Raw genomic sequence first — 14,373 nt, forward strand, 5'->3', positions numbered from 1 at the left:
AAAACAAAAACAAGATGCATTTGTGAAACACTGCATGTTGCCCCTGTATGGCAGCAATTATGGTACTGAAAGAAAAGTCTTGTCATAAGGAATACACATATGAAATATGAAAGCCCTTTCACAAGTTATGACCAATGTTAAAGTTTTTCAAAAGTAAGTCAAACTCCAAGGTCAAATATTTTGGTACCAAAAGAAAGGTAAGATTTAAGATTTAAAGTAGTTCAAACTTCCAAGTCAATGTCACATTATCACACACCATTGCATCACATGAAAGATCTTTCCATAAAAAATATATTTACAAAACATGAAGCCCTAGCTTAAATAGTTCAAGAGATATTCTTAAAGATTTTACCTATATATCAGCATATAACAGGAACACTTGAATCCCCTATATATTTCCGGGGAACATGAACTGCACAAACTTGGATCTACTCTAGGAAACTTTCATGTAAGTTTGAACATTTTTGCAATTTTTTGAAAGAAGATTTTCCCTATATACTCGAACGTAAAACTTTGATCTCCTAATTTTGTGGCGCCAACCAACCCCCAAGGGGTATAATTTGAACAAACTCAAATCTACAGTTTGTATATGCAGTTACCCATCTTTTATTGTAAAATCCAAGATAATTCCATACTTTGGGTATGGTTTTCCCAGAAAGAAATAAACCTGTCTGTCGAGAATTTCGTTGTTCTTATCCTTTTCAGATGGTCAAACTGTTTGTTTTTGGTTAAGTGGTAGCAGGTTTATTCATATGGCAAATTTTTGGTGAATTATTTTCAAAATGACAATCAATTATTCTTATTGCTTCAATTATGACAACAGGCTATCAAAAGTCTGTGATTGTTACATCACTATAGTGATATACAAGGGGGCCATAAGCCATATCACTCAACCGAGTCAGCTATTAACAGTCAGACTCTGTGATCGTTAACATCAACCGAGTCACCTATCAAAAGTCTGTGATCGTTAACATCAACCGAGTCACCTATCAAATGTCTGTGATCGTTAACATCAACCGAGTCACCTATCAAACGTCTGTGATCGTTAACATCAACCGAGTCACCTATCAAAAGTCTGTGATCGTTAACATCAACCGAGTCACCTATCAAACGTCTGTGATTGTTAACATCAGCCAATTACATTAACAAAATCCTTGCCTGTGTCAACATCACTCGATGTATAGTCATGACGTCATCAGTTTACTCTCATATTGATCAGACAGAAATTACACGACAGCAGTATAGCATTTCGAATTTCTTTGGATCTTAGTAGCTGCATGGTCTATTTTATGCATAAATAAAACTTTAAAAAAAAATTAAATCGTAATTTAATATATGCTTAGCGATATACTTATTTCAATTATGATGTTATATTGTTTCGTAGATTTTAACCCAGTAAAGATTTTCATAACCTGCCTTAACGTACCTGCATATGGCCTCAGGGACTACAATCTGAACAAAAATGTGTACTACCTAGGAATGCTTGCAAACAATATTGGCCCACTGGTTCTTGAAAAGATTTTTAAAAGATACCACAAAATTTTTACTAGTTCTTAATTATCTCCACTTCAAAAATGGGTTTGACACTTCATTTAAAGAAATGTGAATTCTCTTTACCCAAGCATGCTTTGTGACAATTTTGGCTGAAATTAGCCTTTTGGTTATGGAGAGGAAGTCAATATTATTGAAAACTTCACTAGAGCTTTTAGGTCATTATGTGAGCTAAAAATATTAAATACAAAGTTTTATTCCAATCTGTTTAAGATACTAGACAATTTCTTTAGCCTAGTCTTGCATGTTCAGAGTGTCTGCAGATTAAAAAACTTGTTTCAATGAGTATTATCTTTTATAAAAACAACATGATAGCATTTTATTTGATATTTTTAAAAATTATTAAATAATTAATTCATAAACATGCTTTGATATTTTCAACACATCATGATTCATTCATTAAGAGGACAACACTATATATACATATACATGTATCTCTCTCTCTCTCTCTCTCTCTCTCTCTCTCTCTCTCTCTCTCTATATATATATATATATATATAGATACACACACATATATATACATATATACCTTTCCTCCTTTCTCCATAGTTTTTCCTTGGACGGAGAAGGCTTGTGTTTTCTTAAAAGATAGCCTTGGTTGTTTCTTCTCCATTTTCTGTTGGAATGATTAAATACTCTTTAGCAATGTGTTACATGTAAATCTAAGTACAGATGCTATACTGCAGGCACCATGTTTGCTTTAAAACAATTAACTCCTAGTATATGGTATATATTAATAAAGAAAGGTTATGAACTTCAACATCCATTTTTGACACCTCCTTGCCTAAGAAGCTGTTGATTCTAAAATTAACTAGATGCTGTCATGAAACAGTAATACCCGCACGTAAGTGTTTGCCTTTAAATATACTCTCCGTCCAAATGGCGAATCCAGAGGGGAATCCGGGAATTGGCACACCCCCCCCCTCCCTTTCTGTGGGACATCTTTGTAGTTTAAAAAAAAATGTATAGGATACTGCTAATATTTGTAGGCAATTATTTTTAATGTACAAGTTAAATAAAAGATTAACTAGCACTGGATGATACACGTATATTTATTTTTATCAATTCATTTGGGGGGGGGGGATTTCTGGAAACCCCCCCCCCCCTTTTATATAGGTGAATCCTATAATGTTTAACTAGCAAAGAAGCCACAGTGTGATTTGGCTACGTCAATGCATCCTCAGTTCCAAAAGGAGATGGAGAAGTTGACTCAGCAATTTGACAACTACGCCTAACACTATTAAAACAAAGTACTGTACGTATTTAAAGCCAAACCTCGATATATCAAATCTTCAAAACACGACTGAATTCATCGTTTAAACTTACATTTTCACTACATACCGTTTCAACTGCCTACCATAGAAGAGAGAGAGAGAGAGAGAGAGAGAGAGAGAGAGAGAGAGAGAGAGAGAGAGGTGTCAATAAATCAAACTTCTTTACCATTTCAAAAGAAAGAAATTACCGTTGTCAATAAAAGCGACGGGGCTTATATTACTTCGCATTGGGATAGTTATAAAGGGCAAGTGACTGTAATCGCAAATGAAAGTTCCTAGCAGAAACAACACTTAAGACATGGGCGGATCCAGAAGGGAGGAGGGTCCAAGGCGTCCTGACCCCCCTCCCCTTTGGAGAACCAAACAATTTAAGAATTATTCAATTTTAACGAGACTTTGAGTCCAAATAATATGAAAGGTAGATACTTACATGTATCTGTACTACTAATTGCTTCATTCAAATTTACCAACACCAGTATAATTATCATTTAATTCTAGGATAAATAAGACGACACACTGATAAAATATTTACGATATTTTCGTCAGATGCAAGTATTGCTTTTAAAAAGAATTCTTAAAAAGTAAATGTAACATAACAAGAGGCCCATGGGCCACATCGCTCACCTGAGTCACCTTGGTCCATATCAGAAGATTTTCCATATCTATTTGCATGTAAAACCGTAGTCCCTATTATGGCCCCAAACCTACCCCTGGAGGCCATGGTTTTTGCAAACTTGAATCTACACTATGTCAGAAAGCTTTCATGTAAATGTGAACTTCTTTGGCCCAATGGTTCTTGAGAAGAAGATTTTTAAAGATTTTCCCTATATATTTGTATGTAAAACTTTGATCCCCTATTGTGGCCCCATCCTACCCCAGGGGGGGGGGGGGGGGGCATGATTTCAACAAACCTGAATCTGCACTATATCAGAAAGCTTTCATATAAATCTCAGCTTTTCTGGCTTAGTGGTTCTGGGAAGAAGATTTTTAAAGATTTTTCCTATATATTTGTATGTAAAACTTTGACCTCCTATTGTGACCCCATCCGACCCCCGGGGGCCATGATCTTAGCAATTTATAATCTGCACTATATCAGGAAGCTTTCATATAAATCTCAGCTTTTCTGGCTCAGTGGTTCTTGAGAAGAAGATTTTAAAAGATTTTTCCTATAAATTTGTATGTAAAACTTTGATGCCCCCCTTGAGGCCCCATTCAATCCCCGGGGTCCATGATTTTAACGAACTTGAATCTGAACTATATCAAAAAAAAAAAAAAAAAACGAGAAAAAAAAAAAAAAAAAAAAAAAAAAAAAAACTTTGACCCCCTATTCTGGCCCCATCCGACCCCCGGGGGCCATGATTTTAATAATTTAGAATCTGCATTAAATAAGGAAGCTTTCATATAAATCTCAGCTATTCTGGCTCAGTGGTTCTTGAGAAGAAGATTTTTAAAGATTTTCCCTATATATTTGTATGTAAAACTTTGATCCCCTATTGTGGCCCCATCCGACCCCCGGGGCCATGATTTTAACAATTTCGAATTTGCATTATATAAGGAAGCTTTCATATAAATCTCAGCTTTTCTGGCTCAGTGGTTCTTGAGAAGAAGATTTTTAAAGATTTTCCCTATATATTTGTATGTAAAACTTTGATCCCCTATTGTGGCCCCATCCGACCCCCGGGGGCCATGATTTTAACAATTTAGAATTTGCATTATAAAAGGAAGCTTTCATATAAATCTCAGCTTTTCTGGCTCAGTGGTTCTTGAGAAGAAGATTTTTAAAGATTTTCCCTATATATTTGTATGTACAACTTTGATCCCCTATTGTGGCCCCATCCGACCCCCGGGGGCCATGATTTTAACAATTTAGAATTTGCATTATATAAGGAAGCTTTCATATAAATCTCAGCTTTTCTGACTCAGTGGTTCTTGAGAAGAAGATTTTTAAAGATTTTCCCTATATATTTGTATGTAAAACTTTGATCCCCTATTGTGGCCCCATCCGACCCCCGGGGGCCATGATTTTAACAATTTAGAATCTGCACTACCTAATAAAGCTTATCTATAAATTTCATCTTTTCTGGCCCAGTGGTTCTTGAGAAGATTTTTAATGACCCGACCCTATTTTTACCTTTTCTTGATTATCTCCCCTTGGAAGGTGGCCTGGCCCTTTATTTTAACAATTTAGAATTCCCTTTACCTAAGGATGTTTTGTGCTAACTTTGGTTGAAATTGGCCCAGTGGTTGTTGAGAAGAAGCTGAAAATGTGAAAAGTTTACAGACGGACAGACGGACGGACGGACGCCGGAATACGGGTGATCAGAAAAGCTCACTTGTTTAAGAAATAGAGAATTTGAAAGTGAAAAGGAAGTGCCAGGAAATGTTCAGAATGCAGGAGTTGCACCATATACCCTACAGCTTCTGGGGGCCTAGGCCGCCCCCAGCCTGCTGGGAGTAACACCCCCCCCCCCCCTCTCTCTCTCATTTCTTTGCGATATTAGACATAGATAGCGGATGGACGTTGTGAAAAGTATCTAAAAGATCAAGTGCTGACACCCCCCCCCCCCCAACCCCCTTCAAAAATTCCTGCATCCGTTTCTGTAAGATCTACTTCACAAACTCATATTACAGAGATAGAACGATACCCTAATTGGTATCCAGGTTTTCTGCAATTCGTTGTAGTTACAGTGTGTATTTTTTACGACAAGTTTAATTTTTAGTGAATTACATGCTCAAACAAATTTAAAGAGAAGAAATAATGGAGTTTGAATGATATCAATGTTGTTTATTTGTGTTTGAATGCATGATGATGCTCATTGTACATTGATAAAGTGGCTTTTTTATAGGATCCGAAACAGTGACATGTGAGAGAGTTGGTTGGCGGGGATTTCTACTTTCACTTTTGAGGATGCAGTAAACGAATGACAGGAGGGGAAGCTGCGCATTTCCTTGTTAGATGATTTGTGTACATGTGTGGACGTGGATGTCATTTCAGTGAGTTTACTTGGATTTAAGAGGCTGAGCAAAGGCACAAAGAAAATGTTTCCTGAGTACAGAGTCTGAACAAAGGATATTGCATCATTCCTGATCAGGCAAGTCTAGCTCATTCATTTATTTTATTTTATTTATCATTTTTTTCCCCCTTTTCATTTTGAATAATTTTTTATTCATTTATTGGTTTACAATATTACAGAAGGTGAAATGTACATGTGTAACTCTTTCTGTGTATGTGTATTTGTTTTAATTTGGGGGGGGGGGGGGTATTATCAATTTGTGTAGAGTGTCAATTTTGTGTATTGCTTAAAGATCAGTACCAGTGCCCTAATGTTGAACATTGGGCAGATATGTAAATTGGCACTTGGTTGGTTCATGCAGTCCTCCTTGACATTGACAGAGCTTTCCCATGGAGACTGTTTCTCCAAGTTATGCGTAGAGTGTCGGTCATCTATCTGTGTCTCAAAAGTACTTGGTGCAGACAGCTATCATTCTGAATCCTGTGAAGGAAGGGGATATAGACTTCCTTTGGAATGACGTACATAGTCAGTGTTGCATCGCTTGTGGAGACCCACATCTTGAAGAGTGACCTTGACTTCTGACCTTGATCCCATTTTTTTAAGTCAACCACTAAAGACCTTGTGGAGGAGAAAGTGATCTTGACCTTTGACCTTGACCCACTTTCAAGTTCATTCAAGGTCATCAATCCTAGAATATCATGTGACTACTCCTAAAGATGTAGATGGAGCTTTATGATAGAAAATGTCATTTTTCGGCCCCTATTTGCCCCCTGGGGCCAATATGAAAATTCCAAAACCTTATTGCACATCTACAGGACATTATTATTCAGCTCCTTGAATATCATGTGACTATTGCTAAAGATGTAGATGGAGTTTAAGTGACAAGCTTTGTGATAGAAAACGTAATTTTTCGGCCCCTATTTGCCCCATGGGGCCAATATGAAAATTCCAAAACCTTATTGCACATCTACAGGACACCAGCAAATCATCTTCCAAAAGATTATTAGGCTACTGTGTAAAATGTAAGAGGAGTTCTGGGAACCAGGGTTTCTTTGTACAAAATCGTCATTTTTCGACCCCTATTTGATCCTTAGGGTGAAAATGAAAATTCCAAAACCTTATTGCACATCTACAGGACACCAGCAATCATTTTCCAAAAGATTATTAGGCTACTGTGTAAATTGTAAGAGGAGTTCTGGGAACCAGGGTTGTGTTAAAAAGTATCATTTTCTACCCCCATTTGGCCCCCCCGGGTGAAAATGAAAATTCCGAAACCTTATTGCACATCTACAGGACCCAACCAATCATCTTCCAAAAGATGATTGGGCTACTGCATAAAATGTAGGAGGAGTTCTGGGAACCAGGTTTTTGTTGAAAAAGCGTCATTTTTTGACCCCCGTTTTGCCCCCAGGGTAAAATTGAATATTCTAAAACCTTATCATATATCTACAGTACACCACCTATCATATTCCAAAAGATCAATTGGTTACCACTTGAAATAAAAGAGCAGTTTGAGGAAGATGAAAGTGTGACAGACGGACGGACGGACCAGGGTAACAACAATATACCCGAACTTTCTTTAGAAAGTGCGAGTATATAACAATATAAAGTTTGTCCAGAACACAAAAACCTCTCTACTTGTTCCATACCAAATTTCATCACTGTACTCAGCATAATATTTTAGATGTGCCCTCATGATTGTCACCGGAAGTAGGTAAAACATTTACTTGCATGCAGGGTTATCAATATACTTTCTGTTAACTACAAAATTGGGTATTCATTACCGGTACATCTTCATTGTTAACATTTTTGGATTGTTGAAATGTCACATTAGTACATTACATCAAAATGTCAGCAAAAATCAATAACACTATTCAAAGGATTTGACAATCAATCTTCAATTATTTATAGTACTTAAGATATATCAATGAAACTAGAAAACTAAATATAAATGTACAGATTTAATGTTCATGAGGCAGTGTCTGTTATTTGTTCACTGTTAATTGTGCTGATCCCACATGAGAATATAAGCCTGTTTAAAAGTTTAATTATCAAAAAATTTGACATGTTTTAGCAGCCATTAAAAAAAAGGAAAAGTTCACCATTTTATTCACCATCCTCAACTACCCCTACATACCAAGTTTGTTGAGATGTGAAAATGTTGAAAATTTTACGCATTTTGGTGGCCATTTGAAAATCTCAAGTGCATTGTTTTAAATCACCATCCTCAACTACCCTTACACCAAATCCCATTGACAATATAAAAGTTTGAGGAATTAAACATTGTGTTTTATAATTTTCACAGACTTCCATATAGCAACATGAGGCCGACTGGCATCATCACCTATTAGTTAAAACTAAACTATCACTAGTCCCAACAAGAGGCCCACTGGCCTCATCACCTATTAGTTAAGAGTATCACTAGCTCCAATAAGAGGTCCACTGGCCTTATCACTAATTAGTTAAAAGTACTACTAGCCCCAATAAGAGGCCCAATGACCTTATTATCTATAAGCGCAAAGTATCACTAGCCCCAACAAGAGGCCCACTGACTTTATCACCTATTAATTAAAAAGTATCACTAGTCCCAACAAGAGGCCCACTGACCTTATCACCAATTAGTTAAGAGTATCATTAGCCCCAACAAGAGGCCCACTGGCCTTATCACCTATTAGTTAAGAGTATCACTAGTATCAACAAGAGGCCCACTGGCCTTATCACCAATTAGTTAAAAGTATCACTAGCCCCAACAAAAGGTCCATAGGCCTTATCACCTATCAGTGAAAAGTATCACTAGCCCCAGGGGCTATGAAATCTAGAATAAATTTTCGGTCTAAGCTAAATTCTAATATTCAGCAGCAGTATAAATCAAGATGTGTTTTTAAAACATAAATCTCCCCAAACGTGCCCATATTGCATGGTGAGAGACTATTGCATGATGAGACACTTTATGTAATCATATATAATAAAAATGATATATATATATGTTCTGTTATATCAACACTACATTACTATCTTGGATCCACCCTACAGTCAAAACCTTGGGGTTGCAAAATTCACAATTTGGTACATCCTTTTCTGCTTTTCCTATATATGCACTTAGTTTTTATACAGTGTCAGCAAAATTAAAGAAGTCTCTCAAATGATAAAGAAAATAACCACTAAAATAATGTTGGCCCTTCCCTGGAACCAAAACCCCTACCCCTGGGATCATGAAACCCCTACCCCTGGGATCATGAAACCCCTACCCCTGGGATCATGAAATTTACAATTTTGATAATGCTCCTTTTAAATATCCATTTATTTTTAATGTAGTATCAATAGCATTAAGTTAAGATGTTATTTATGTGTTATTCATGAACACTATATGCCAAGTTTGGTCCCGCCCTAGGGTCAGAACCTCTACCCTGGGGATCATGAAATTTACAATTTTGTAGAGGCTTTCCTGCTTTACAAGACTATTTATTTGGTTTTTCTTACAAATGTGCAATTGTGTTGTACAGAAGATTTTTTTTTTTAGAAAATTGGTCAATTTTTGACAGTTTTTGCCCCATCCTGAGGCCCTGCGCCTGTGGGGTGCAATAATCCTGAAATTTACAATCTCTGTCCCATTTTCCCCAAATATGCTTCATACAGAATTTAAAAGAATTGCATGAGTAGTTATCAAGAAGAAATAAAAATGTTCAATTGTTAACAGACGATGACCAATAGAAATACATGTTGGTCATGCACCCAAGTGACTCAGAATCTAAAATTGATATGTTTAAAACTGTTTTCTTATTTAATGTTGTGATGTACATGAACTTGGCATGTGAAAATGTCTGCATGGAGAATGTTTGCTTATGTTTGAATCCAGAAAAAAAATCAAGGGTGGATGTACCAACCACGGAGGTTCAGTACTCATAGTTCAGTGGTCGAGCACCTGATGGAGGTCAAAATCAAATTCAAATGGCACCATGTTTGAATCCTGGCCTGGTCAGTTGCAATTTCTTTTTTCCCATTACAGAAAATGTACAGAGTCTGACAGAAATACAACATTTTGTATAAGCTAATTATTTTCAATTCAAAATACAACAGTTACTGTAGATATATTTTGTAATTCTAATTTGTATTATTTGAATTTATTTTTTAATTTATAATTACGAAGGATCAATTTTAGACTGCAAATCAACAATTTGAAATTTATTTATTTTGTAATTGTAATTTACAAAGTTTTGTGAATTTATTTTTCAATTTGTAATTATGAAGTATCATTTTTAGACTAAAAATTAATAATTTGAAATTAACAAACTGTTTACTTAGTATTTTAAATTGAAGACCTGACTTCGATTTCTTGAATTTTTTTTAATTCAAGCAGACAAAATTTGAGTAAAATGTCAGACTTGAAGTTGGTTTTTATTTGAGAATATATACATGTACAAGTAACCAAGTGTATGTAAAGGGTAGACCTACTATGCTCAGGATTCTTTATCATGTCAGTGCCTACCATGACACAAGACCTGAATTGTGACCCTCATTTCTAAATGCTGAGTGTATGATGAAGGAGCAGTCACTACGTAATTCTATGTCTTAGGTCGGACGTGACCATGAACACAAGTTTCTGAAAACCCAATCATATGAATACAGCTAGTGTATATGCAAAAAATTTAAATGTCTGCAAACAAGGACAATTCTGTCGATAAGATTTGTGCATTAAAATATTAGTCCCAAAACAAGACCAGACATTGATCCAGTACAACATAAATGAAAAACAAGGTTGTGCCTCCATTTCCACTACAGGCTGGTATTCAGAGTTTCATTTCAAACATGCAACACTCTCTCCACCTTAGGGTCATAGGATATCCAAGATTTTGGATGCATCATTTAAAGTACTTAGGATTTTGCTGTGTTTATATGGGATTTTCTATTATTTGATCGAAGATCAATGTAAATTAGTCATGGAATGCACCAATAAAAAGATGTTCTTAAAGGATTTAAATTTTTGAGTAATGTTTTTGAAATTTTCCATTGAATTTTGAGTAAAGATTAGTGGATGCAAAAAAATAAAGGTGGTTTCATAGCAAAATTTTGTGGTAAATATGGTTTTTTTAGCATATCAAAACTTTAAAAATAGTTATACAAAATTTTATAACAAATTATTTTAGGCATTGCATTTCTTCTACAGGTTGGGAACACTTCCCCTATAGTGAGATCTTCTTGCTAAAATGCGATTATCTTCAGTGAGGAAGTAAACATTACCATAAACAGGTGTTTGTCTTTACTGAAAATAATGGCATATTCTGTGCAATGCTGAATAAGTGCAACACACACTCACTATGACGCAAATTTTCTCTATAAAATTTACAATATAATTCATATGTTGCTGCGTAAGAGGGAAGAAGGCTGACATCAAATGCACATCATGAGTGTTTTTGTTTTGATTAATATATTTGCAGAAATATCAGACATTTTAGCACTTTTTCTTTGAAAGATCACGTGAAACACAGAAATGTACTCCATGGGAAATTTTTCTCGGTTGTACGAGATATCTTTACTCTCACTAGAGAGGGATAATCGCATTTTTGTGAGAATATCTCGCTATAGGAGAAGTGTCCCCTACCTGTTCAAGGCATCAACAGGTTGGGAACACTTCCCCTACAGCGAGATATTCTCGCTAAAACGCGATTATCCCTCTTTAGCGAGAAATAAACATTACCATAAACAGGTGTTTTGGCGTCTTTATTGAAAATAATGGCAAATCCCGTGCAACGCTGAATAAGTGCAACACACACTCAACATGATGCGAATTGATTCTATGAAATTGACAACATAGTCAAGAAATTTCACATCAAAGTTGCTGCGCAAGAGGGAAGCAGTCTGAAATCCAATACACATCGTGAGTGTTTTTGTTTTGATTAATATATTTGTAGAAAATCAGACATTTTAGCACTTTTTCTTCTTTTCACATGAAACACGAAGAGATGTACTCCACGGGTGTTTTTCTCGGTTGTACAGGATATATTTACTCTCGCTAGAGAGGGATAATCGCGTTTTAGCAAGAATATCTCGCTATAGGGGAAGTGTTCCCAACCTGATCAAGCTCCGAAAACTCAAATGTTGACCAGGTCCAGTCCAAAGACTATTTCTACCTACGTAGCTATTAATAGCTACCTAGGTATTTAAACCTACTTAAAGTAGCTACTTCTACCTACTTTTACCTATTTTTGAAAATATAAATAAATAATAATTAAGGCGCATCTTTTAAACGGGTCAGTCGTTTTATATATCATGTTGTGCATGTGCACGGCAAAATTCGGAGCGTAAATTTGAATACTTTACGAGGGTGGAGAATACAGAGGAAATGCAAGAAAATTCGCCCCAAAAACCTTTAATATAAAAATGCATGAAGATAAACTTTAAAATTAATACAGATTTGTAAGACACTCTAGACTTTTTATCACGTAGCTATGATCCTAAGCTCCTAGAAAGTGGAACTGGGTGCTGTTATTGATGCAAATTTGAAAGGTTAGAAAGTAATCATTTTTTGTCCAATATTTTTGTGGTATTCATCGTCAGTGTAAGTGAATCAAGAAATTTGGTACACACCATATTGCGCCGTTCCTGCGTTTGGCCACAAAATGCAAGTAAAGGAAAAAGTAGGTAAAAATAGCTACCTGAACTAGATTTAAATACCTACGTAGCTATAAGTAACTACGTAGGTAGAAACAGTCTTTGGACTAGCTGCAGAACTGTAGCTCTCTGAAAAAATATTTTGACATAACAGAGAGCTACAGAGCCACCCCTTATAAAAACCTTCGATTAACGGCGCACAAAAAGCTGCGCACGGTTGAGGCCTTATATTGTTGTATTCTTGAGTTGCTGTCTCATAAATTTAATACAAAAAAATTCTTAACATATTTCCCTACTATACTTGTGTCTAAACATACCTTCAAATATTCATTAAAGCCCCATACGACCTGAAAACTCCCAGCTTCAAATGATTTCGTTTGTTGACGTAGCCATGTTAGGTAGCCGGTCAATTCGAATCCTGGTTAATTTCCATACTAGCACATTATCGTCTAGATGTGAACTAATATCCCTACAAACATTTTAGCTAAATATTTTAAATAATATATCATCCCAGTGTCTTTAAATAATAATTATTCAAATAGCTAAACTCACGGCAATGCGGCTTTCATAAGTCTGGTCCGGTCTCCATCCCTGCCACACGAGTGTTAAGGACTTTAGTAGCATTTTCATGAATCAAGAGCTTATTTTACCTTTCGAAAAACTTTATTTTTTTTATTTCTATAAATTATTCGTATTGATAATAAATAAAGAGTGAATACATAACATATAAAGAATTTTATGAATATATACCAACAACAACAGGGTACGAATTGACCGGCTACCTAACATGGCTACGTCAACAAACGAAATCATTTGAAGCTGGGAGTTTTCAGGTCGTATGGGTCTTTAATGAATATTTGAAGGTATGTTTAGACACAATTATAGTAGGGAAATATGTTAAGAATTTTTTGATATTACATTTATGAGACAGCAACTCAAGAATACAACGATATAAGGCCTCAACCGTGCGCAGCTTTTTGTGCGCCGTAAATCGAAGGTTTTTATAAGGGGTGGCTCTGTAGCTCTCTGTTATGTGAAAATATTTTTTCAGAGAGCTACAGTTCTGCAGCTATCTTTGGACTGGACCTGCTGACCAACAGATAAATTAGGATATAATTATTTGAGAGTTTACTTATCTAATGTCACTCACCCGAACGGTGTTATTGTCAACATATTAGGCCTGTAAAATTCTTCGAAATATTTTGACTGAAATTAAAATTAAAACATACCATTTCCATCTGAACATGTCTAAACTTGATGTCAGGCTACACTGTCAATTCCTGATATAAACTTCACAACATTTGTGCTCACATGTTGAATATTATTAAGTAAATGACTTTGATTACAAGCTAAATATCAAATTTTACATAGCAAATTCATTAGATTCTAGTTTCAAGTTTAAATTAAAATTCGAGCTTCGTTTCACATGAATACTTCCGGTTCGTCGATGAAAGAGCATTCACACCTAAACTAATTCGTTTACGAGGTACTCTCACAATGAGTTAGTTCCTTTCCAATCTAATTAAAATCAGATATTTTCTACCTGTTACATTGGAGAAGGAGTGTAACGGTTAGTGAAGATCTGATTTTGATTAGATTGGTTTCCCTTTTTAAAGTCACACAGACAGTCTGAAATAATCAAAGTACTGAAAGTACTGAGAAGCGCTAGGTTATTTGTTATCTTCGCCTTTATATGATGCTGGTTGGATATACAAGTCATAATAGCAAAACTAGCAATTAAAATCAGATTCTTTGATCTGTTCACGTAGATCGCACTTAGCGATCTATATGAGCGGATTAAAGGATCTGATTTTAATCAGATCCACTGTGTAGAAACGGACCAGGGTAAAATGCGTTCCCCTAGTCCAAGATGGCGACAAACAAAATACGTTTCCACTTTTCTCTTTAGAATATTGACGTTTTCT

General features: G+C 35.6%; 1 protein-coding gene across 2 annotated transcripts in view; it reads right to left on the reverse strand.

The window, feature by feature from the left end:
- LOC130051762 (uncharacterized) overlaps positions 1-14,015 on the reverse strand; it is a 46,575-nt gene extending 32,560 nt beyond the window's left edge. Inside the window, exons 1-2 of one of the 2 annotated variants that reach the window (XM_056154359.1) lie at positions 13,678-14,015; positions 2,081-2,167 (exon numbers count right to left, since the gene is read on the reverse strand). In XM_056154359.1, coding sequence (XP_056010334.1) covers positions 2,081-2,167; positions 13,678-13,686 — 96 coding nt within the window. In that variant the 5' untranslated portion in view covers positions 13,687-14,015. The remainder of the gene's footprint in view (positions 1-2,080; positions 2,168-13,677) is intronic. The other variant, XM_056154358.1, reaches the window with a different exon arrangement.
- Between the last annotated feature and the right edge of the window lie 358 nt (positions 14,016-14,373).

The sequence above is a fragment of the Ostrea edulis genome, chromosome 2 (genome assembly GCF_947568905.1).
Source record: "Ostrea edulis chromosome 2, xbOstEdul1.1, whole genome shotgun sequence".
Lineage (NCBI taxonomy): Eukaryota > Metazoa > Mollusca > Bivalvia > Ostreida > Ostreidae > Ostrea > Ostrea edulis.